The sequence below is a fragment of the Balaenoptera acutorostrata genome, chromosome 10, assembly GCF_949987535.1.
Source record: "Balaenoptera acutorostrata chromosome 10, mBalAcu1.1, whole genome shotgun sequence".
Lineage (NCBI taxonomy): Eukaryota > Metazoa > Chordata > Mammalia > Artiodactyla > Balaenopteridae > Balaenoptera > Balaenoptera acutorostrata.
In genome coordinates this window covers 69,024,465-69,049,379 of record NC_080073.1, presented here as the reverse complement: position 1 = coordinate 69,049,379, position 24,915 = coordinate 69,024,465, and the positions used below count along the sequence as shown (strand labels likewise).

Here is a 24,915-nt window from a genome sequence, read left to right as displayed (position 1 = left end):
TCTTTCAGATAAGACTCTTGCCCCGAAACTACATCTTGATAGTCAACTTTGCCCATTTAGTAATTTAATAATTTTACCCAGGGCTGATCTGGCTCTGATGCATTTGCTGTAGAGGATATCCTTTTCCCATTGGAAAGTTTACTTGAGAAATCAAATTAAGGTTAGAAGATTGCCTGATGAGTATAATTAAAATGTCAGGCAGCCTAAGGCACTAAAAATGCCCAGGCACACACTACCCTTCATCCCACAACTCCCTCTCCCCTAATCTGGCCCAAATTACAATAATCAAAATTTGTAATAGCATTCTACACTGGAAAATGTGGTACATTTGAAAAATGATGAATCAGAATTTTACTTGATGATTTCCCCTACCTTGGTTTTTCTAGCTGAGATAGCTGCTTATTGTCTTTCTCTAAAAGCCATTTCTTTTCAATTCTTGCTTCTTCCTCTAAAGCTGCAATACCACTTTATTGCATTTACTGTCCAATACAATAGCCACTGGCCAAATGTAGCTACTGAGCACCGGAAATGTGGCTAGTCTGAATCGAGATGTGCTGCAAGTGTAAAATACATATCAGATTTTGAAGACTTACATTAATGAGGATATAAAATATTTCATTAATAATTATATTGACTACCTGTTGAAATGATAACATTGGGATTTATTTAGGGATACATTTGGTTAAATAAAATATATTATTAAAATTAATTTTACCTGTTCCTTTTCACTTTTTTAACGTAGCCACTAGAAAACTTAACGTTACATATGTGGTTCACAAAGTTTTATTGGATAGTACTGATCTGAGGCTCCTGAAGACCTCCCCTGCTACCTCTTTAGTTGTTTTTTATGGTCTGACCTCTCATCCATTCCTTCACTTTCTGGTAACTGCTTAGATTTACAAGGTAAAATTGCAAGTGAAACTCTGTGGCCAACCTTTAGAATAAGATAATCAAGTGCACTAATAGACAATGAAAATTTTCAATTCTTCAAATTATTGGATTGGTGCTACAATATTAGAAAAAAAAGGGGGGAGGAGTGAGCACAGGAGAATAGCCTTCATTAGTGTCTGTAGAGATGGACTGTGTGTTTATGGAGGATTAAATAGGGAATACAAGAATCATTCTGGGGAGGAAACTCACGCACGCACAGACACACCAAAATAGGACGAAGAATGTATTCCATCTCCAACCTTCCCCACCTGTCTAGGTTTTTTTTTTTTTAAATAAATTTATTTATTTATTGGCTGCATTGGGTCTTCATTGCTGCACCCAGGCTTTTCTCTAGTTGCGGTGAGCAGGGGCTGCTCTTCGTTGTGGTGCGCGGGCTTCTTATTGCGGTGGCTTCTCTTGTTGCAAAGCATAGGCTCTAGGCGCGCAGGCTTCAGTAGTTGTGGCATGCGGGCTCAGTAGTTGTGGCTCGCAGGCCCTAGGGGACACAAGCTTCAGTAGTTGTGGAGCATAGGCTAAGTAGTTGTGGCTTGCGGGCTGTAGAGAGCAGGCTCAGTAGCTGTGGTGCACGGGCCCAGTTGCTCCGCAGCATGTGGGATCTTTCTGGACCAGGGCTTGAACCCGTGTCCCCTGCATTGGCAGGCAGATTCTTAACCACTGCGCCACCAGGGAATTCCCTAGGTGTGTTTTTTTTTTTTTTTTTATCTATTTTTCTTTTGGCTTCTAATTTGTCTCTTTTCTTCTATGTGTACTAATTTAGACTGTTCCCTTGATGGAATGTAGCTATTAAAAAGATGATGAAAACTGCTGGGAGATGAGGATGCAGGGTGGTGTAGCAGATCTAAAGACCAAACAACATGGAAAGATGTTTACTTAAGTTGAAAAAGAACTTAGAGATCACCCTGTTCCATTTTCCACCCAAATCCAAAACCTTTTTATATACGGAACAAAGGCTGCCTGTGTTACAACATCAGTATTCATCTAACATACCAAATATATACTGAGAAATGGGGGAAATCCTCTGAAAATATATTTTTTCAACAGGGAAAAAACATGAAGAAGAAAAAACATGCCAGTGTTTGTGAACCTAAACAACTTCTGAATCTCTCTCCCAAAGTAACAAATTGTTGCAAATCACTGTGGTTGAAATACAGTTTTCAGAAGGCTTACATGACCCGACTTGTCAGCTCCCAGCCAGTTTCAGCCATGTCAAGGAACCCAGGTAAGATATTATTTGTATTAAACTAAGTTAAATATTCTACTTAGCTTGTATTTTTCTTGATATTGAGGATATAAAATTAAACATTAACTATAAGTAGTGAGTCATAAATCTATTCATCAAAGTTCTTACATAGAAAAATCTAAAACTGACTTTGCTTCATGGTATAAATCTCTTAGTTTCTATTAGCCCTGAATCACTGGTGTGACAACTAATTAAGATGATCCCAAATTGACTGAAATAGATCAAATTTATCTTTTAATAAAAATTTATGTTTAAACTTGACCTGAAAATGTCTGCATTGTTAAGGTAGGGAATATTCAGTTTAGGTTCCTTCTTGATTTTGTCAATATAGGAAGGAACATGAGGGAAAGATAAATGTGAAATTTTGTTTTTCAAAAAAGTGTGATTCCTAAATGTCCCAAAATGTCGGAAAATTAAAGTGTCATGTTTTGAAAAGCATTAAAGAGTGTTAGGGTTATATGTATGAGGTTTTAGACTTTTAAAAAAGACTTTAGATTAAAAATATGCTAGACACCTGAAAGGAATTACTAAAATTAATCTCAAACTATTCTCCGATTTAAAAGAATTACATGCCACTGAGAAAGTGGAAATTTCAAGCATCCTGATAGACGCTTGCCACCATATCAAATATGGTATCCATTTTCTAGAAAGAACTCAATCGACTAAAATTTCGAATTTTCATCTGGGCAGGTGTCAACAATGATTTATCAAAGCCTGAGCCTGTATCATCTATGAATACCCTCTAGAACGTATATTTTGCTTTTTAAAATTGAGATGTAATTCATACACCATAAAGTTCAAACTTTTAAAGCACACAATTCAGTGGGTTTTAGTATATTCATAAAGTTGTGCAGTATTCTAGAGCTTGTATTTTATTGTAAACCTTTTCCAATGTTTTCACACCCACTATACCACTTAAGCCTCACAGAACCCTCATGAAACTGAGGCGCACTGTGCGCGGTTGCCACATTTACCCCAAAAGCTTTCCTAATTACAGTTTCACCTCAAAAGCAGAAGCAGGGTGAAGAATTAATAATGCTACTACCTTCGAGTTAGGGAGTAACAGCCAACAACCTGATCTGTTCGTTTTCTCGCCTAGAGCTCTCGTTTTACTATGTATGTAAAATCTTAATTGCGCCTGGCATTTTCGACTGGTGCATCACCAGTGTGCATTCAACGACCGCCAGACAGGAACAAGGGAAGCCCCGATTAGAGGTGGTAGCAGACACAATCCACCTCCCCCCCGCCCAATTTCCTTCCCTGACAGACTCAGGAAGAAGCAGTGCTTTTCTCCCCTTATATTTTACGGTATCACTAAAGGAATGGGGGATGTGCAGACTGAGAGGTGCGGTGTGAGGGGGGACATAGAACTGTTATTCCGGCGTCGAGAACGCTAACGCTAAAGGGTCATCGGAGGTGCCAGGCGGTATATTCCCGGTGCCCCGCCTCCCTCCCTCTCACTCCACTCTGAGGCAGGGAACCAGCAATACGCACCATTTCCGGCACGGGAGACCACCTCCGCCGCGAGAGACCGCCTCCGGCCAACGCGCGCCGTCTGCGCTTCCCATTGGTCACAGCCGCCCACGTGACTTCTACCGCCAGCCCCGCCCCAAGCGCTTTTCCAGCAGGAGAGCTGGTCTGAGCAGCTCAGTGGGCGCGGAGCCCGCCCAGGTGTGAGAGGTCGCGCAGACGACCCTGCGAAGCTCTCCTGCTGGGAACCTGATTGGATGGATGGATGGATGGATGATGGATGAGACAGATGATAGAGACAGATTAGATAGATAGGATATTTAAGATAGATACTGCAAATACTGCCCAAAGTAAAACTCTTAATGAAGAAGCTGATCGAGAAGGTCCCTTTCTCCCCTTAGTGGCTTTTGTCCTTACTGAAGCCCAAATTTATCTCTGTTACTTTGGGGACATCTACACTACACGCATGAACATAACTCTTTGGAAAAAAAAACAACCCATAGTATTTGTATGGGGAATTAAAGACACTTCTTAGAAAAGTCGAGGTGGTGGGTAGGATTTTGGGAAGTCCAGAGCAACCATCCTGATACGCCATTTAAGATAAATTAGACATTCTTGGGAAAACAAAAATGATTAAAAGTGGAAAGAGGCCCTGCCCACCTATAAAAATGTAATAAGTATTGATAGGAAAGGGCAGAATTAAAAATATATACACACATAGGGGAATTCCCTGGTGGTCCAGTGGTTAGTGCTCTGTGCTGCCACTGCAAGGGGCCCGGGTTCAATCCCTGGTCGGAGAACTAAGATCCCACAAGCCGCATGGCATGGCCAAAAAATTAAAATAAAATAAAATAAATATATATAAACACACATATATGTATACATACACATATGTATAGCTAGTGTAAATGGGATATATTAACTGTAGAAGTCAGTAGAGGGTCCAGTTATTCAGCTTCTTTCTCCCTTTGAGAGTGCCTGGATGCTCATTTTGCCTTTTTTTTTTTTTTTTGGTGCTTCTAAGGCTCACCACCTCTCCCTTTCCTCCTCTAGATGGACACATTTACTTTTTTTATTCATCAAAAAAAAAAAAAAATACTAGGGCTTACTATATTCTAGGCACTGTGCTAGGTTCTGGGGTGACAATGGTGAACAAAAACAGTAACAGCCCTTTCCTTCCTGGAGCAGACAGTCTGGCAAAGGAGGCAGATAGCAGTCAATTACACACACCAACGTTAAATATAATGTGATAGGTGCTAAGAAGAGGGCCAGATGCTGTAATGGGGCTTTGACCTACTAGGGAGGTTAGAGAAGGCTTCCCTTGAGATGTAACCCAAGACTGAGACCTGAGGGGGTTAAGGAGGGTGCAAGTTGCAGGCAGAGGGAAGGGCTTGTTCGAGGGAAAGCTAGTAGCCTCTCCCCTTCCAATGACTGCCCATCTCACCTATTTCCACTAAACACACATTGATCTTGCCTTTTAGTTGTCAGAAGACATTTTTTTTCTTTCAATTCCAAGTTCTTAGGGAGTAATGGTAACCCATAATTATTGCTATAGACAATGTGTATCCAATAGGTAAGTATGCTAATATACACATCTAATATGCATAATCATCTCTGTCATTTTACGTAATGAAAACATGCAATGATCGTAACAAAACCTAGACTACGATGTATCTCAATAGAACTGAAAGTGCTATAGATATTCGAAGTGGTGAGAGATGACATTATTTTGGAAGACTCAAAAAAGGTAACTTAGAGAAAATAATTTTTGAGATATGCTTCACAGGTAAGATTTGGTCGAATGGAGATACAGTTTAGTTAGAGCATAAGGTTCAAGAAGAAGAGTGAGGAGGACAGACAGATAAGTTGAGATTATTCTAAGGGCATTGAAAACCAGTCCAAGGACTCTGTAGAAACTAAATGGAAATGTTTTAAGTTTTAAGGACTTTTCTAAGATACTTTTCCCCTCCAATGTTGACCTTGGAAAATTTAAAATCTACAAAAAAGTTGCACAGATAAGTCTACGGTTTACGCATATACTCTTCACATGGATTTACCATTTCTTTGGCCACATTTGCTTTCTGTCTCTCTCTCTCTCCACACACATACACACACAGAGGCACATACTCATGAATGCATACACAGATGTTTTTCTTTGCTAAACCATTTGAGATAAAGTTGCAGACATAACTAACTTGATCTCCAAGTAATTCTGCATACTGTCTCCTAAGAACAAAGATATTTTTCGGCATAATCTCAGTACAATGATGACAATTCTGGGATAGTTTTAAAATTAAAATGTGAATAAGTATTTATGTTAATAATAATAGTAATGCATTACTTATTTTAAATGGCTTGCAACAGTGGCTGACACATTGTAAGTGCTATGTAAGTGTTTTCTTAAAAAAAAAATACACTTTCAAGGTTGGGAAACTAAAGAATAAGAAAAGGCATATAGTGAAAAGTCTCTCCTGCATTCTTGTCCCCCATCTGCTCAATTCCTATCATAGGTAGCCACTGTTCTTAGATTCTTGGGTATCCTTCCAGAGGTTATTTTTGCGAATATGAACAATTGTGAATATAAATTTATATACCCCTCCCTTTTTAGACAAAGGTAGCACATTAAACACATTGTTTTTACTTGTTTTCTCACTTAACATTATGATCTGGAGATCTCTCTGCATTAATACTTACAGAGCTTCCTAATTCTTATTTATAGTGGCATAATATTCCATAGTGTGGATGCACCATCATTTATTTAAGTAGTTTCCTATTGATGTACATTTGGGTTGTTTCCAAACACTTAATATTGAAACCAGTGCTACAATAGATAACCTCAAGCACATTTGCATTTGTAAAATTTGATAAATAGATACATTGCCCCCCACAGAGGTTGTACCAATTTACACTTCCACCACCAACTGTGAGAGGGTCTCCAGGATTTTGATAAGGTTCTATACCAAGAGTTTAAAATATGTGAATGTGCATTATTATTGCTATTTTGCAACTTTAAATGAAAGGAGAGCTGTCTTCACGACAAAGGAAAAGGTAGGGCTGTCCTTAGATCAACTTACAGAGTAGCCAACATTTTCCCTCCAACCCTTTTCTGTCCCATTCTCTCCACCCCCTTATGCAACTTTATAATCATAATCAACAATATCTGTGTAGGGCACTGAGTTAGGTTCCAGTTATGAAATAGATACATGTGCTCAAGGGTTTTGCCACTTAGTTGGTCAGACATACACAAAATATGTTATTATGTTGAGTTCCAGAATGCAAAACACACCTCTTGCTTTGGGCACAATCTTTTGTTGCATCCTATCTCTAGGTCCTTCCTTCTCTGCCCCTTTGCCTACCCAATTGGGATACCCAAGGCTTGTTGGCATCCTTACGGCTCCTTCATTTCTCCCAACGTCCATTACTGAAACTTATCCAACTTGTATTCCATCTTTCTACTGCAGATACTAGATTTTGTATTCCCCAGGTGACAATTAATCAGGTAAAATAATAGTTGCAAATCATTATGCTTTTGATTGGCACAGGTAGGGCTGGCCCTAAACCCATTTTGAAGTAGATGATATTCATTTGGAGGGTGTCCCCACTCGGTTGCCCTTTCTTCTCTCTGGGCACCTTCCCTCTTGCGTGAACTCTCAGCCCTCACTGGTGCCCTCACCTTTTCTCAGTAATTGTCAAATTATCCTTGCTGGGGTGTCAGTTAATTGTTAGGGTGTCATTTCAAAATGGCTTGAGGTGAGATACTCTTGAAACAACAGTAGAAACTGAAATGACAGGAAATATGGTTGCAATTTTGATCAAAGGGCCATATATTTCACCTACTATTTAAGCCACCTACTTAGGAGCTTACCCTTGGCTGAAGTGAATTAATGCACTGAGACCCTGGCTCTCCCTGCCCCCATCTCATCCTTCCCACTCTATTCTGTGTACTGTCCTGGAGCTCTGGGGACCCTTGCCCTCAGAGCTCTTTACTTTTGAACCCAGCCAGGTTCATCACTTCATATAAAGGACTTGAGCATCCTCGGATTTTGGTATCTGCCAGGGTAGGGGAGAGTGTTCTGGAAACAATGCCCCTCGATACCAAGGCACAACTGTATTTTTAATTTTTATTAGCTGGAGTTTTAACATATACATTCTGTCTTCCAGCCAAAACCAACTCTTCCATGCTTTTTCCATCAGTTGATTCTAATATTTAAAAACCAACAATCTTGGTTTATGTTATTGTATCTATGTAAATATAGTCTAACACCAAGTCCAGTGGTAGTAGCTAAGACATATGACATAGGACTTATTGTATACCAGGCACTTCATGAACATTATTGTTTAATATTCAGAATAATCTTAAAGTCCCTTTTGACAAATGAGGAAACTGAGGCACAGAGAATCTAAGAACAGGAAATTAGAAAGTAACTGAGTCAAGACTTTCTCCTATGTGAGGATAGGATAAAATTTTCTTTTCTTTAGATCCAAGTTTAGGACTCTTGCCAGCTGGAAAGAGAATGCACATCAAGGTCATATATACATATTTTTTCTTTCTCTTTTTTTGGGGGGTGATGGTGGTCTTTAGCTCTGGTCAGTTTTCTTTTTATCCATTTCTGTTGGTGACTAATTTCAGCCACTTCAGGATTCCTCTCTTTCTCAGCAGATGGTTGAGTTCTCTGCTTCATGGACAAAACTGATGTCACTGGGGGTAAACACCTTAATCTCCTTAGCCCTTACTGCAGTCTTCCTTACATGAGCATCACATCTTCTCTCTTTCTATCCTATCTCAAAGGAAGGGAAGACCCCCCCCCCATTCAAAATTTATCCTTCCTCACGTTTTCATTCTCATTTCTCCTAAACCTCTGGGACTTCGCCACAACAATTTGCCCTACTCTACCTTCCATTTTCCATCACTCCTGCGCTAATTCCTCTCCTCAACCTACAAACCTGCTCAAGACTCCCAACTTAGAGAATTCCTTCAACACACCTCTTCCTCTTGCTACTGTCCATTCTCTCTCATTCCTTCATCAGGGCACCTCTTGGAAGAGTAGTCTACACTTACTGATGCCAAGTCTAGTCTGGTAGCTCGAATTCACGCTTCAGTTGTGCAAACTTCCTTTCATTCTCATTGCGTGACTAATTCCCTTTTGCTGTACTTCAATCCTGGGTGATACTGGTAATCCTTTTTTAAAGGAGCAGCGTGTCCTTGGTAAGAGACTTTGAGCCTTTCTGAGATTGACTAGTAGTCCTGCTAAATGTAAGCACATTTTTTGGAAATTATTTTTCAGATTAGGTACTGTTAACAATCGGACATTCAACTATAGTATGTTTAATTGATTCTGAGAGGGTGTGTCCTTTGAGATGGGGCAATTACTGTTGATTTTATACTTGAAAGATTAAAATGTTCAAAATGATTGACTCTTAAGCACTAGTTAATGGCTTAATGCTCTCCTAAAAGAAGCCACTTTCCTTTACTTGAAGAAGAGGTCACACTGAGTTTGAGACAAAGCCTTGAGTTCCATTGAGGTGGTATGTTTCTGAAAAAGGGAGGCATGTCTTTTCCAATCTGGAAGCAGATGGTCCAGCATGTGGAGAGGCCACGACTTCCAATACCCTCTTGTCCACTTGTTATTTTACAAAGGTAAAAGGTTGTGCAAAGAAGAACTACAATCCTGCAGCCTGTGGAACAAAAACCACATTCACAGAAAGATAAACAAGATGAAAAGGCAGAGGGCTATGTACCAGATGAAGCAACAAGATAAAACCCCAGAAAAACAACTAAATGAAGTGGAGATAGGCAACCTTCCAGAAGAAGAATTCAGAATAATGATACTGAAGATGATCCAGGACCTCGGAAAAAGGATGGAGGCAAAGATCGAAAAGATGCAAGAAATGTTTAACAAAGACCTAGAAGAATTAAAGAACAAACAGAGATGAACAATACAATAACTGAAATGAAAAATACACTGGAAGGAATCAATAGCAGAATAACTGAGGCAGAAGAACGGATAAGTGACCTGGAAGACAGAATGGTGGAATTAACTGCTGCAGAACAGAATAAAGAAAAAAGAGTGAAAAGAAATGAACACAGCCTAAGAGACCTCTGGAACAACATAAAACGCAAAAACATTCGCATTATAGGGGTCCCAGAAGGAGAAGAGAGAGAGAAAGTTCCTGAGAAAATATTTGAAGAGATTATAGTCAAAAACTTCCCTAACATGGGGAAGGAAATAGCCACCCAAGTCCAGGAAGCGCAGAGAGTTCCAGGCAGGATAAACCCAAGGAGAAACACGCCGAGACACATAGTAATCAAATTGGCAAAAATTAAAGACAAAGAAAAATTATTGAAAGCAACAAGGGAAAAATGACAAATAACATACAAGGGAACTTCCATAATGTTAACAGCTGATTTCTCAGCAGAAACTCTACAAGCCAGAAGGGAGTGGCATGACATATTTAAAGTGATGAAAGGGAAGAACCTACAACCAAGATTACTCTACCTGGCGAGGATCTCATTCAGAATCGATGGCTTTACAGACAAGCAAAAGCTAAGAGAATTCACCACCAAACCAGCTCTACAACAAATGCTAAAGGAACTTCTGTAAGTGGGAAACACAAGAGAAGAAAAGGGCCTACAAAAACAAACCCATAACAATTAAGAAAATGGTAATAGGAACATACATATCAATAATTACCTTAAACGTGAATGGATTAAATGCTCCAACCAAAAGACACAGGCTCGCTGAATGGATACAAAAACAAGACCCATATATGTGCTGTCTACAAGAGACCCACTTCAGACCTAGGGACACATACAGACTGAAAGTGAGGGGATGGAAAAAGATATTCCATGCAAATGGAAATCAAAAGAAAGCTGGAGTAGCAATACTCATATCAGATAAAATAGACTTTAAAATAAAGAATGTTACAAGAGACAAGGAAGGACACTACATAATGATCAAGGGGTCAATCCAAGAAGAAGATATAACAATTACAACTATATATGCACCCAACATAGGAGCACCTCAGTACATAAGGCAACTGCTAACAGCTATAAAAGAGGAAATCGACAGTAACACAATAATAGTGGGGGACTTTAACACCTCACTTACACCAATGGACAGATCATCCAGACAGAAAATTAATAAGGAAACACAAGCTTTAAATGACACAACAGACCAGATAGATTTAATTGATATTTATAGGACATTCCATCCAAAAACAGCTGATTACACTTTCTTCTCAAATGCACACGGAACATTCTCCAGGATAGATCACATCTTGGGTCACAAATCAAGCCTCAGTAAATTTAAGAAAATTGCAATCATATCAAGCATCTTTTCTGACCACAACGCTATGAGATTAGAAATCAATTACAGGGAAAAAAATGTTAAAAACACAAACACATGGAGGCTAAACAATATGTTACTAAATAACCAAGAGATCACTGAAGAAATCAAAGAGGAAATCAAAAAATACCTAGAGACAAATGACAATGAAAACACGACGATCCAAAACGTATGGGATGCAGCAAAAGCAGTTCCAAGAGGGAAGTTTACAGCAATACAAGCCTACCTCAAGAAACAAGAAAAAAAAAAAAAAAGGTTGTGCAAATACTCTTCATACTCTCTTAAGGCTCTGGGATTCAGGAGTGGTCACTACCAGCAATAAAGTCCATATGTACTGAAATGACTTTCCCTGAGAATAATCACCTCCCAGTAATGAAATAGGGGATTAAAGCTGTGATTGCTTAAAATTATGCCTAGTGACGACAAAAAAATTAATTGGTCGATCTAAGAAAGAAATGGAAAATTTTATTCAAGCCAAATTGAGGATTATAACCTGGGAACAGCCTCTCAGAAAGCTCTGAGAACTGTTCTGCCTGTTAAAGGTCAAAGCACAGTTATATAAGTTTTTGAGACAGGAGGCTGTACATTAAATGACATATTGTTGACAATTTACATAATCCAGATCTACAAGTAGTGGGTCATGGGTTATGGTGGCCCCTTATAAAAGTAACAAGGAAGGTTATCTCCTAGGGAGGTCTGGTTACCACAGATTTACAATACACACTAAAGGGGAAGGAGGAGGCTGAAACAGGCAAAGAAAAGTTTTATGTTTAAATTTTTCTTGTTTGACATAAAATATGAATTTTATTTCATCACTAGTGATGCAGGTAAAGTACTGTAAAGTTTAACACAGAGGAATACCCTTTTGGAAGAAACTATAAAACAATTCCTTCAGTTTAAACTAAGCCACATTTTAATTGGCTTCACTTTGGACCATAAACTTCCTGTATGACCTTTTATTGTTTTCTGGACTTTCTCATTGCCTCTCCGCCCCTCCTCACATGATTTGTAGTTATGATATCTTCAAGTTTCCCCAAATTTTCAACCATGCTATCTCTTCTACCAAATCTCCCTTTCCTCAGGGACTTCCCTTTTAGAGCCGTTCTCTTGCTCTAATCTCATCACTCTCTAAGTCTGGTACACTGTTGGATCCACCTTTTGCTAAATCTTCTTTTTCTTGGTTTAGTCATACTCTGTTTTACTGGAAAACTTTCTCAAGAGGCTTCCTAAGAAATTGTGCATGGGAGAACAACTTCTTGAGTCCTTGCATGTCTGCAAATGTCTTTCTTCACCTCTCACAAATTATTGAGAATTAGATAGTCAGAGACTTCTAGGTTGAAAGTAATTTTTTATAAAATCCTTGAGGGCATTAATTGTTCTACTATAGTCTAGTACCCATTATTGATGGGAAATCAGTCATCAAACTAATCCATGTTTCTCTTTGGAGAATTTTAGCATCTCCTTATGCTTGGTATTTTGAAATATCGATATGCTCCCAAGGTGAGGATTTTATTTCCTCGTTTGTTGTCCTGAGAACTTGGTGGGGTTTTCTTTTTTTTGGTGGGACTTTCTAATCTGAAGTTTGGTGTCCTTTAGCTCTGGGAAGTTGTCTTATGACAATTTCCCCCCTCTATTTCTCTCTTTCTGTGACTCTCATTTTTTTTTTTTAGACTTTTTTTTTTAAAGGAATTCCTTTATTTTTATTATTTATTTATTTATTTATTTTTGGCTGTGTTGGGTCTTCGTTTCTGTGCAAGGGCTTTCTCTAGTTGCGGCAAGCGGGGGCCACTCTTCATTGCAGTGCACAGGCCTCTCACTATCGCGGCCTCTCTTGTTGCGGAGCACAAGCTCCAGATGCGCAGGCTCAGTAGTTGTGGCTCACGGGCCCAGTTGCTCCTTGGCATGTGGGATCTTCCCAGACCAGGGCTCGAACCCGTGTCCCCTGCATTAGCAGGCAGATTCTCAACCACTGCGCCACCAGGGAAGCCCTCATTTTTTTTTTTAATATTTAGTTATTTGGCTGCGTCGGGTCTTAGTTGCGGCACACAGGATCTTCATTGCGGCATACGGGATCTTTAGTTGTGGCGTGCGGGCTCTTTTGTGGCATACGGGCTTCTCTCTAGTTGTGGTGCGCAGGCTCCAGAGCGCACGGGCTCAGTAGTTGTGGCGTGTGGGCTCTAGAGTGCACGGGCTCAGTAGTTGTGGCGCGTGGGCTTAGTTGCCCCGTGGCATGTGGGATCTTAGTTCACCGACCAGGGATCGAACCCGTGTCCCCTGCATTGGAAGGCGGATTCTTAACCACTGGACCACCAGGGAAGTCCCTCTGTGACTGATTAATCAGACACTGGTCTTTCCATATTGGTTCTCTATATCACCTATCTTTTCTCTCATATTTTAAAATTTCTGATTTTTTTCTGAGTGATGTCCTTGATTTTATTTTTTCAGACCATCAATTGTATTTTTAATTTTAGCAATCATATTATTAAATCTGAAAGATTTTGTTGTAGGTTTATTCTTTTTTCATAGCATTCTCTTTTGTTTCCTAAATGTAATGTTTTCTTAACTCTCTCTAAACATATACATTAGAATTTGCAAACATTCCCTTCTGTTCCTTGAATTATATCTGTTTTCTTCAGTTTTACTGTTTTGGTTGCTTATCTGGCATTTCTCTTTCATTCTGTGGTTCTTCTCAGTTGCCTGGTCATCTTTTGTTATTTTAAAGAAATACTGACTGGTTAGCTGGTGTGGGTTTTTTCTGCTGTTATGTGAGTGGGACTGTTTCTCCAGGTGGTAGCAGTAGCCACCATGTTCCAGGTGCTGTCCTGCACAGGTTAAATATATTAATTCATTTAATCATCTCAATAACACCTCTACAGGTAGTTACTGTGGTATCTCATTAAGTTTAATATTCCATCAATTGTAAAATGTACTATAATTTTGTTTCCTGCTAAGAAGGTAAACAATGCTGTTGGACTATGACATGCCATAGACTATAAAACACATTCTGTTTTGGAGGCATTATAAAATCTTAGAATTGATAAAATAATACATTATCATTCCCATTTTACAGTTGAAGAAACTGAGGCATAGAGAGATTAAATAACTTTCCTAGGTTACATAGTTTTATCTGTAGTGGATTTACATTTGAACCCAAATGATCTGGCTTCAGAATCTTACCACTGTGCCTAACTGCTTCTCCAGGGCTCCTCACTGAGTGGGGACTCAAATGGGGGCTCTGAGTTGGGGGAGCTTTAGGGTAATGAGTTAGGGAAGCTTTCTGGCCCCAGGTCCCTCAAATGCCAGAACAAGGAGACCTTTAACCCAAGGCACCAACATTCATAAAGAAGTTTTAGCTTTCTCCACAAGATTTGTTCTCCTCTTTAGAGAAGAGTGATCTGGATTTTTTACCAGAAATCTGATGGGTCTAGTGGGCTGGGGCTGTCAAGGGTACCAAGTGGTACAGTTGATCCTCATCAGAATTATAGTCAATGGCATGTCTCCCTTTCCCAGCTTCAGGGTCTTGGTGGAGTAAATGGGTTTCCTGTCGTGGGTTCTTGGCACTTTCTTTGTCTGGCTCACTTGTCCATATCTTGTCTTCTCTGCTTTCTGCCTTCTAGAAACATATACAGATCTCTCATCTGCTCTTGACCCTGCTTCCCATTCTCTTCACTGTTGTGGTTTTACTCTTTTTTATACTTTCATTTTGGTGGGGTCTTGGGAGAAGACTAGGACTAGGAGAAATGGAGAGGTCAGTGCTTGTGCTCAGTCTTGAACCAGAAGGCCCCAGACCTCTAGTTTTAGTGAACAAAATCAAGATTATAAAAGGATGACCATCATTTGAGAAAATAAAATATTCACATTATAGCTGGCAGTGGAAAAGCACTTATAAAACCTTAGAAGCACATTTGCTTAAAAGTTTTCCTAAATGCAACTGAAGGATTCTCAACATACAACAATATTTTTAAGAGTTCCAATACATTGAGGCTTATTATTTGCTTTATGAAGGAATTATTCTTTCAAAAAGATTAACCATGAGATTTTTCCAAATTCCCCACTAGGTCATTTAGACTACAATTTTATTTTCAGAACTTTTCAGCATAAAGTAAGATACTTTTTCCTTCTGGATATTAAAAATTCAATACTTGGAAAATAATAGAGCACTTGAAATGTGGCCAGTGCAATTGAGGAACTGAATTTTAAGTTTTATTTAATTTTAATTAATTTAAGTTTAAAAAACTGATACTTAATTGTTGGAGAAGTTTTAGGTATGTTTGGAACAACTTGAATATACAAATTTACTTTTTAACTGTAAACTTCATGAAATAAAAATACAAGGTTTTCCAATGAAATTAGTTGATATCTGGATTGAGATGTGCTCTAAGTATAAAATAAACACTGGATTTTGAAAACTTAAATATAATAAAAAGAGTGTAAAACATATCGTTAAAAATTTTATATTGATTTTGCGTTATAGTGATAATACTTTGGATATATTGTCCTAAGTAAAATATATTACTAAAATTATTTTTACCTGATTTTACCAGTAGAACATTTAAAATTCATATGTAGCTTGAATTATATTTCTACTGGACAGAGTTGATCTATTCCAGGGCAAGGCTTTCCTTTTCAATAGTCATTATGATGCTGGGATTTCATCCCTCTCCTTGTCTAAGACAGTTTTACGTGACTAGTGGTGAGTGATTTACAGAGTTAATGGAGTTTTCTCTTTGAATTCTTATGCAGATCACAACCCACCTTCTCAGCCCAAGGAGAATAGCATTGGCCAGAACCATCACCAGGAGGAAACAATCCACAAGTTGGCCAGGCAGCTGAGAAACATCGGGGACAGCATCGATCATAGAATGGTTCAAGAGGTGAGAATTCAGTTTCCCCAGTAAGGGCCTGTCAGGGAGGAAGAAAGAACAAACAGAACAATGGCTGTCAAGTGGCTGGGATGCCCAGGAATTAGCAGAACACATAGATTAATGATGACTGGATTGCCAAGCATTAGATCTGAAAACTGTGAACCTGGGTCAAAGCCAGTATTAGATCTCACACTTGCTACTCTGACTGTATGGTCCATGCACCAGCAGCGTCAGCATCATTTGGCAGCTGGTCAGCTGTGCAAAATCTCGGGCCCCAGCCCACAACTCTGGAATCAGAATTTACCGTTTTACACACACCCTAGGGGATTTGAGTGCACATTAAAGTGTGAGAAACTTTGCTCCATACCCTCAAACTAGGATGCATGTTAGATTCACCTGTGAAGTTTTAAGAATTACAGATGCTGGGCCCCACCTTGAGAGATTAGTCCAGGTGAATCTAACACTCCGTCAGGGAGGAGAACCTTTGCCTTAGATGGTGGTTATCCTCCTTGAACCAAACCAGGTTATGATCTAAGCCCAACTCCCCCTGATTTCTTTGTTTCTCCTGATTATTGTATGAGATATAAGGGAAACAGGAAAGAATAATGATTACTGTTTCAAATCTTAGGGGTGATGAAATCCACAGCCCACTTAGTTTTCCTCCAGAACAACCTGTAGTTGGCAGCAGCTAGAGAATGATCACGTGGGGCTCTGTGGTAGGGGGCTGGCTGCCCCTCAGAGCCCAACTTCCTCCCCTTAAACGCATCACAGGACAGGTGCCTGTGGTGATTTCTTGTTTATCACTGCTGCTGCCATCATGCTGACTTCAGGGAGTGTCAGGCCCTCTTCTATGCTCTGGTCCAAATGTGGCAGCACTCAGCCATGCCCTCAAATAAAACATTCCCTGAGACAAAACAAGAATGGAAGGTCCCAACAATAACGTTACTGAAAGTAAGAAGGAAACAAACACAAATAAAATACTGATAGATCAATTTCACTCAAACAAATATTTATTGAGTGCCTATTATGTGCCAGACTCAGTTCCAGGCACTGATAGACCAATTTCACTCAACAAACATTTATTGAGTTCCTACTATGTGCCAGACTCAGTTCCAGGCAGAGAGCAGGAATGGAAGATGAGCCTGCTGTCATAGGACTCATAATGTAGGAGAGACAAACAGTAAAGCAGATGACTAGACTCTAGGGGATACTGAGTGATGGAGAGTGACTTTGGATGGGTCATCAGGGAAGGCCTCTCTGGGGAGGCGATATTTGAGCAGAGACTGGAAGTGAGGGAGTGAGCCATGGGAATACCTGGGGGGAAAGTGTTCCAGACAGAGGAAACTGGGAGGGCAAAGCCCTTGGGATAGGAACAACAAGGAGGCCAGATTGGCTGGAGTTGGGGGTGCTGAAGTCCAGGAGTTGGCCTCCGTCCTAAAGGCGGGGGTAAGGTGTTTGGGTTTTGCGCCAAGTATAAAGGAAGCTTCTGGGGAGGGAGAGCAGGAGAGTGCCATGTGCTGATTTACGTTTAGAATGAAGCCTGGCTGCATGGTGCAGAGAGTAGGCTGTTGTGAACATTAAGAGAGATAATCTATGTAAATCACTTGGAATAGAGACTGACCCACAGAAAATGATCAATAGATGTTACTGAAGCCAAAAAATTAATTTGTTTTTGGCCTTTGCCCTTTCACTATTTGGAGTTGAACACTTCTTTGCTGTGTATCATTTATTACAGGGCACTCATGATACTCTCCACCTCCCTTCCATGCTCCAGCTTCCTCTATAGTTTTCACTGATGACTGTGCTTTATGAATTCTGGGCAAGTCCTTAGTTCAACTTTTCTGCTTCTTTATTAGCTAACACTCTGAATACTCCTGGTTCCTTCTAATTTTTTCTCTGAAGAGGAGAACAGAGTAGGACAAATCACAACCACCTATTTTCTAAGTTTACCTCAACCCAATCAGGAAGTCACTTCTCCATGTAACCACCTCTTCCATTCTTCCATTTTTCTTTTCTTTCTCTCCCTTACCTTTTTTTTTTTTTTTTTTTGGTAATGATTTTTTCCCCTTACCTTTTAAGTTGTAATTTACTTATGTTTTAAATTTACCTCTGCAGCTTAATAAATTGACACTTTTCTTTTTTAAAAAAATAATAACTTTATTGAGAAATAAAATTCACATAACATACAATTCACCCATTTCAACAATATAATAAATGGTTTGTAGTATATTCATAGAGTTGTACAGCCAGTCATCACAATCAATTTTAGAACATTTTCATCACTCCAGAAATACACCTCAAATCCAATAGTAGTCCCTTCTCATTTCCTCCCATTTTCCCCCCTAGCCCCACCAATCTATGTTCTGTCTCTCTGGATTTGCCTATTCTGGAATTTCACATAAGAGGACTAATATAATATGTTGTCTTTACGTTTGGCTTCTTTCACTTAACACAATATTTTTTTCAAGGTTCATCCATGTTGTAGCATGAATCAGTACTTCATCTCTTTTTATTGCTGAATAATATTCTTTTGTATGTATATATCACATTTTGTTTATCCATTCATCACTTGATGAACGTTTGGGTTGTTTCCACTTTTTGACTATTATAAATAATGATGCTATGAACATTTGTGTAGAAGTTTTTGTGGAGGCATGTGTTTTCAATTCTTTTGAGTACCTAGGAGAGGAATTGCTGAGTCATATGACAATTTTATATTTAACTTTTTGAGGAACTTCCAGACCATTTTCCAAAGCGGCTGTACTATTTACATTGTGGCCCACCAGCAGGGTACAAGGGTTCCTGTTTCTCCACATTCTTGTCAAAATGTATTGTTAACTGTCTTTTTGATTATAGTCAGCCTAGTGGGTGTGAAGTAGAATCTCATTGTGGGTTTGATTTGCACTTCCCTGATGGTTAATGTTGTGCATCTTTTCATGTGCTTATTGGTCATCTGTGTAACTCTTTGGAGAAATGTCTATTCAGATCCTTGGCCCATTTTTAAATTGGGTTGTCGGAGTTCTTTATATATTCTAGATGTACGTTCCTTATCAGATATATTATTTGCAAATATTTTCTCCCATTCTGAAGTTCGTCTTTCACCTCCTTTTATGTCTTTCACCTTCTTGATGTTCATGGAAGTGCAAAAGTTTTAAACTTTGATGAATTTCAATTTATCTATTTTTCTTTTGTTCCTAGTGCTTTTGGGGTCATATCTAAGAAACCATTGCCTAATCCAAAGTCATGAAGATTTATACCTATGTTTTCTTTCAAGAGATTGACTTTTAGCTCTTAAATTTAGGTCTTTGACCCATTTAGAGTTAATTTTTTGTATATGGTATGAATTAAAAGTTCACCTTCATTCTTTTGCATATGGGTATTCAGTTGTCACAGCACCATCTGTTGAAAAGACTACTTTTTTCCTACTGAATTGCCTTGGCACCCTTGTTGAAAATCAACTAACTGTAAATTTTGGGGTTTATTTCTGGACTCTCAATTCTATTCCATTGATCTATATGTCTATCTGTATGCCTGCCCTAGCTTTTCTTGCAACATTTTACAAAGCTAGCTTTGACCTAGACTTTTAAAGTAATCTTGTCTTGTACTGCAAAATTGCATTTTAGAACACTTTAAATAGACCACAGAATATTTTAAAAATAATTCTAAAAATTCCTCCTAAGTTTGCCTCTAAAATGCTAAAGAGTAAAATGCATGGTTTACTCTGCTACTTTAAGGCTTACCTCAAGCAACTATAACAGAATTTCAAATCTAGCATGGTATATTTCTTTCATATAGTCATTTATTCACCTTTTGTACTTTGTTTAATCGAGTGGTCACATTGATTCTCCAGATGTCTTCCTGCTTTTGATGTATTTAAAGAAACTTTTATTCTTGTTCTTGGAACTCCCCAGCAAGGAGCTCACCAAGGTGTATTTTTGTCTACCAAATCGATTGTCCTTGAGCTATCACATAGCTTGACTTCTTATTCTTTTCACTTAAGCAAGTGTTCTGTGTTTTCAAATAGGCCTTGATTCTCAAAATAACTTCTTCTATTTTGCCATCTAGTTTTGAGGGGTTCTGGTTCAAGGACCTGGTCTTTTTTTTTTTTTTTTTAATATGCAGCATGTAAATTTCCTAAAGTGTGTTTAAAAATAGTGTTGGGACTTCCCTGGTGGTGCAGTGGTTAAGACTCCGTGCTCCCAATGCAGGGGGCCCGGGTTCGATCCCTGGTCAGGGAACTAGATCCCACACGCATGCTGCAACTAAGAGTTCGCATGCCACAACTAAGGAGCCTGCGTGCCGCAACTAAGGACCCCACGAGCCACAACTAAGGAGCCCATGTGCCGCAACTAAAGAGCCCGCGAGCCGCAACTAAGACCTGGTGCAGGGCTTCCCTGGTGGCACAGTGGTTGAGAATCTGCCTGCCAATGCAGGGGACACAGGTTCGAGCCCTGGTCTGGGAAGATCCCACATGCCACGGAGCAACTGGGCCCGTGAGCCACAACTACTGAGCCTGCGCGTCTGGAGCCCGTGCTCCGCAACAAGAGAGGCTGCGATAGTGAGAGGCCTGCGCACCGCGATGAAGAGTGGCCCCCGCTCACCGCAACTAGGGAAAGCCCTCGCACAGAAACGAAGACCCAACACAGCCAAAAATAAATAAATAAATAATAAATTTATTAAAAAAAAAAAAGACCTGGTGCAACCAAATAAATAATATAAAAAAAGTCTTCCTGTTGCTTTTACGATCTTAAATGTGTCTTTGAAATTTTTCTCCACAGGACTCGCTCCTGGGTTCTAGAAACTTCCCCCTCCCTGTCCCTACAGGCCTAGGAGTGGCAACAACTCTGCTGTTGCCAGACTACCCTTATGCCTCCTCCCCCCACTTTTGTAGAGAGTGTCTTTATCTGACCTTCCCTGAATTATTCCTAATTTGAGTATGCCATCTGTTTTCTCTGGGACCCTGACAGTAATGTATAAGGAATTTCTTAGTTTGTTAGAAAGACAAGAGGGAAACGAACATTTATTAAACATTTTCTTCCACGTACTCTGAGATACTCTTATGTGTTTTATTTAATTTTCCAAATAACTCTATGAATTAATGGAATAGGTATTTCAGGAGAGGCATCTGAGGTTCAGAGAGATTAGATATCCTATCCAAGGTTACTCAGCAACTAAGTGGCAAAACTGGAATTTAAATATACGAGCATCTGACTCAGTGCTCTATACATTTTCTTGTCTGCCTTGCTGGAAGGAAATTCATTCAATTCTTGTAACTGATATCAACTATAAAAGGGAGAAAAAAAGTTCTTTCATGATTTCCAGTTACTGATAGGACAAAGTCTAAATTCCTTAGCCTGCTGCTAATGGTTTATCATGCATTCATTCATTCAGTCAACTAATATTTATTGAGCACCTACTATGTGTCAGGCTCCATTTAAGTGCTGGAGATATGGCAGTGATCAAGAGAAAACTTCCCTGATCTCGTGGAGACAAACAATAAACAAACAAAGAATATAGTTTATCAGATAGTCATGAGGAGTGTTGGGGGATTTGCAATTTTAAGGGAAGGCCTCACTGAAGGTGCCTTCTGAGCAAAACCTTGACAGAGGTAGGGGAGGATCCGTGGACCTGGGGGGAGAGCAGTGGAGGCAGGTGAATAGCAAAGACTGAGGCAGGGGCATGTCTGGCAAATTTGAAGAATAGCAAGGAGGCCAGGGTGGCTGAAGCTGAGTAATGCAGAAAGCCGTAAAGATACGGTCAGAGAGGTGGGTGGCAGGGCCTTGAGGTCACTGTAAGGGCTCTTTTGAGTGCAGCCAAACCACTGGAGAGCACTGAGCAGAGGGGCCGCATCTCAACAGTCCCCGAGGCTGCTGGGTTGAGAACAGACTGCAGGAGGAGGGCAGGGCCAGGGAGAGCCCTTTCTGTCTGGCCCCCAGCCTTCTTCTCCTGATACTCCCATAAAAACAGTGGCATTTACTTACAGCTCCAGAAACCTGCTGTGGTCTTCGTCACTTCCAACTGTGCTCATATTCACCCCTCTTCACCATCTAAGTCTGTTCTTCCAACCCCAAAGCAGACTCCCTTACTTCTTTGAAAGGACTAAGAAAGTGCTCTGGGAAGCCAGAGAAAGAGGTTAATCAACCCTGAAAAGAGTGCCCCAATTTGCTGATGGTGAAGATGGGAAAACATCCAGAGGAAAACTTCCCAAGGTGTTGTGGAGGGTATGGACATTATGGAACAGACTAAGATATTCTTCCACTCATACACTTCATGAAGCAGCCCGAGAAGCTTGTCTGTGGCATTGATTGAATTAATATCAATACCGAATTTCTAACTTTGGATTATTTTATCACTTTAAAAAAAATTTTAACCTCTTTCTTGCTCTCTCTCTTTTTAAACAGGATTTTCAACAAGAAGGCAGAGCTATCCTGGCTCATTTTGCCTTAGTTTTCTTTGGAGGAGTTCACATGTTGTTGCGCTTTCTCTGGAATAACCATGTGTGATGTAAAAGGAACATAAATGTCAGGTTCTGCTTTCCTGCTACCCTCTGAGAAAATATGCATCCCACCGGGGCAGATGGGAAGAAGACCCGTCTCTACCTCCTCTGTTTTCACCCATCGTTGCTTTGTGCCTGGTTGTTGGAGAACTGCGGACTCACTGGCCATTTGTCTGTTCACTGGTCAACCAGCAATGAGATGTCTATGACTGCCTCATGGTAGAGCCCAAGGAACTTAGGAACCCAGGAGGCCTTGCTGCTTAGGAAACACCAGTGCTGTGGATAGTCCCAGTGCTCCTTGTAAGGAAACCTCGAACATTTCCTCTTATGAGGGAAATTGAACCTCATCCCCAAACCAGAGGTCACAGGAATGGGTGCTTTCTCCTGGGCCCCCCTCCCTGGGTACCAGGTCCTCCAGCAGCCTGTTGACCCCACTCTCGTTGCCCACGTCCAGACCTGCAGTGCCCCGTCCTCTTTTTACCTTTCTGTCTACCTCATATTCCTCCCTCCACCCTTTGAGAAGTATGGCAAGTGTTAAGAAAATTTGTTGTTATAAATTTTAAGTTCTGTATATGCATTTTGAGTTCTTTGTAGGAAAAGTGTTGTTTAAAAACTTAATAATTTAAAACATGAAATAAATATGGTTGTTTTATTGAGCATGAAACACCTGTGCATATTTCTTTTGTGAAGGAGGGATTCCACTTGTTCCTGCTCATAGGGGTTCATAATTTTGTAGTTTGATCATATATAGCATCGCCTTCATCCTTCCAAAGGGAAACACCCTCATTTTTTAGGTCTGTCTCAGGCAATGCCTATCATCACCTAGGTTTTGGCTTCCTGGCAGGGAACAGATCCTAAAACGTCTTTCTTATTTATTTTTTTTAAGTCTTTTGAGTAGGTATTTATTTATTCATATGGTTAAAAAAATCAAAACCGTATAAAAAGGTTTACAATGAAAACCCTTGCTCTTATTTTCTATACTGAATCCCAATTATGTTTATAAATTTGTTACATATCCTTCCAGAGTTTCTTTGTACAAATACCAGTAAATATATATATACACACAAAAGGTAGCATGTAATATACCCTGTTCTGTACCTTGAGTATTTTGCTTAGCATGGTGGTCAGGCACTATTCTACTTGTCTTACAAATGTTAACTCATTTACTCTTCATAAGAACATTATGAGACAGGTATTATCAATATTATTAGCTCTATTTTACTGTTAAGGAAACTGAGGCAGAAGTTAGTAGAGAGAGGCAGTACAGAAGGTAACTAAGTTGCTCAAGGGCACACAGCCAGTAAGCGACATAGCTGGGTTACCAAGCCAGGCAGGCTGTTCTCAGAGCCTGGGTTCTTAACCACGTGCTGTACTACCTCTTGGAGAGCTTGCCACGGTCCATAGAGAGCTCTGTCAGACAGGATGCACAGAATTCTGTTAAGTGGATGTAGCATCATTTATTTCATCAGCCCCTTCTTAACGGATGCCTGGGTTGTTTCTAATCATTCAGTATTATAAGCAATGCTGAAATAAATAACTATGTACCTTTTGGATATGTACAAATACATATTTCTATTGCTCATTTTTCTAGTGGGTTTCTGGTCTTGTTCTTACCGGTTTCTAGGAGCTCATGATTTATCAATGCTAAGCCAACAGCATCTACACCTTCAGATTTTTGGCAGGTTATTAAGGCTTCTTACCTCCTTTTCTTCCACGTGTATGGGTTTGCTTTAGTGCTTACAACCTTTCTGGGCTTCCCCTCAAGGCAGAGGGAGCTAAGGCAGGTACACACGGGTGATGGGCGGGTGGGTATTACACTTGGAGCAGCCAGAGGCCTGGGAAAAGGTGGCAGCTGGGATCCACTGAGTACTTGGGTCTAGGTCAGAAGAGCATTATAGCCTCACTGATGCTGGCATTCGGGCGTGGGGTGGTGGGGCCTCCACCTGGACAAAGGGCAGGCCGTGGCCAGGTCGGAGCTGGGAATGTCACTCACCCGTAAGGGGAGAGGCACCTGGTCCAGGCGGACAGCAAGAGAGGCCCCCTCCTATCCATCTGCGGAGATGAAAAGGAAGTTGGTGCCATGAAGTTGGTCTGTCGCTGTCACGAGCCCAGGACCAGGGGTTCCCTCAGCTCTCTAGATCCCCCAGGATCCCACCTCTGTCCCCCTGGGAGCCAGTGCCAGGATGCCCGAGGGGCTGTCCGTCTGCAAAAGGATGCGAGCAGGACCGATGCCTTCCAGTGGGCGAGCCCACGGCGCCCTGGTCTCCGGTCCCGCAGGGGCCAGCCCCTGTGCTCCCCCGAGCCGGCCAGTATGGGAGTGGAAGCTGGATCCCGCTCTTTCGTTTTCATTTCCTGGAAGGACAGCAACTACCACAGCACCCTGCACACCTGCTCGCCCGGGGAACCTGAGCGCACAGCACCCGGCGCTATTTGAGATTCCATCCCATGAGACCTTCCAGTTTTGGGGGCCAAGTTAAGGGTTTGGGGAAGGAGGGCCTGAGAGCGCTGGCCTAGGGTCCAGCAGCTGCGGCCACCGGTGCACTCACG

The 24,915-nt window shown here is 40.5% G+C and overlaps 1 protein-coding gene across 1 annotated transcript; it reads left to right on the top strand.

The window, feature by feature from the left end:
* Window positions 1–2,001: 2,001 nt before the first annotated feature.
* PXT1 (peroxisomal testis enriched protein 1) lies at window positions 2,002–22,406 on the top strand. The gene is made up of 3 exons (XM_028162771.2): window positions 2,002–2,170; window positions 15,751–15,881; window positions 22,274–22,406. Exons 1-3 carry the CDS (start codon window positions 2,002–2,004, stop codon window positions 22,373–22,375), a joined length of 402 nt encoding a protein of 133 aa, XP_028018572.1. The 3' UTR covers window positions 22,376–22,406.
* Window positions 22,407–24,915: the final 2,509 nt, after the last annotated feature.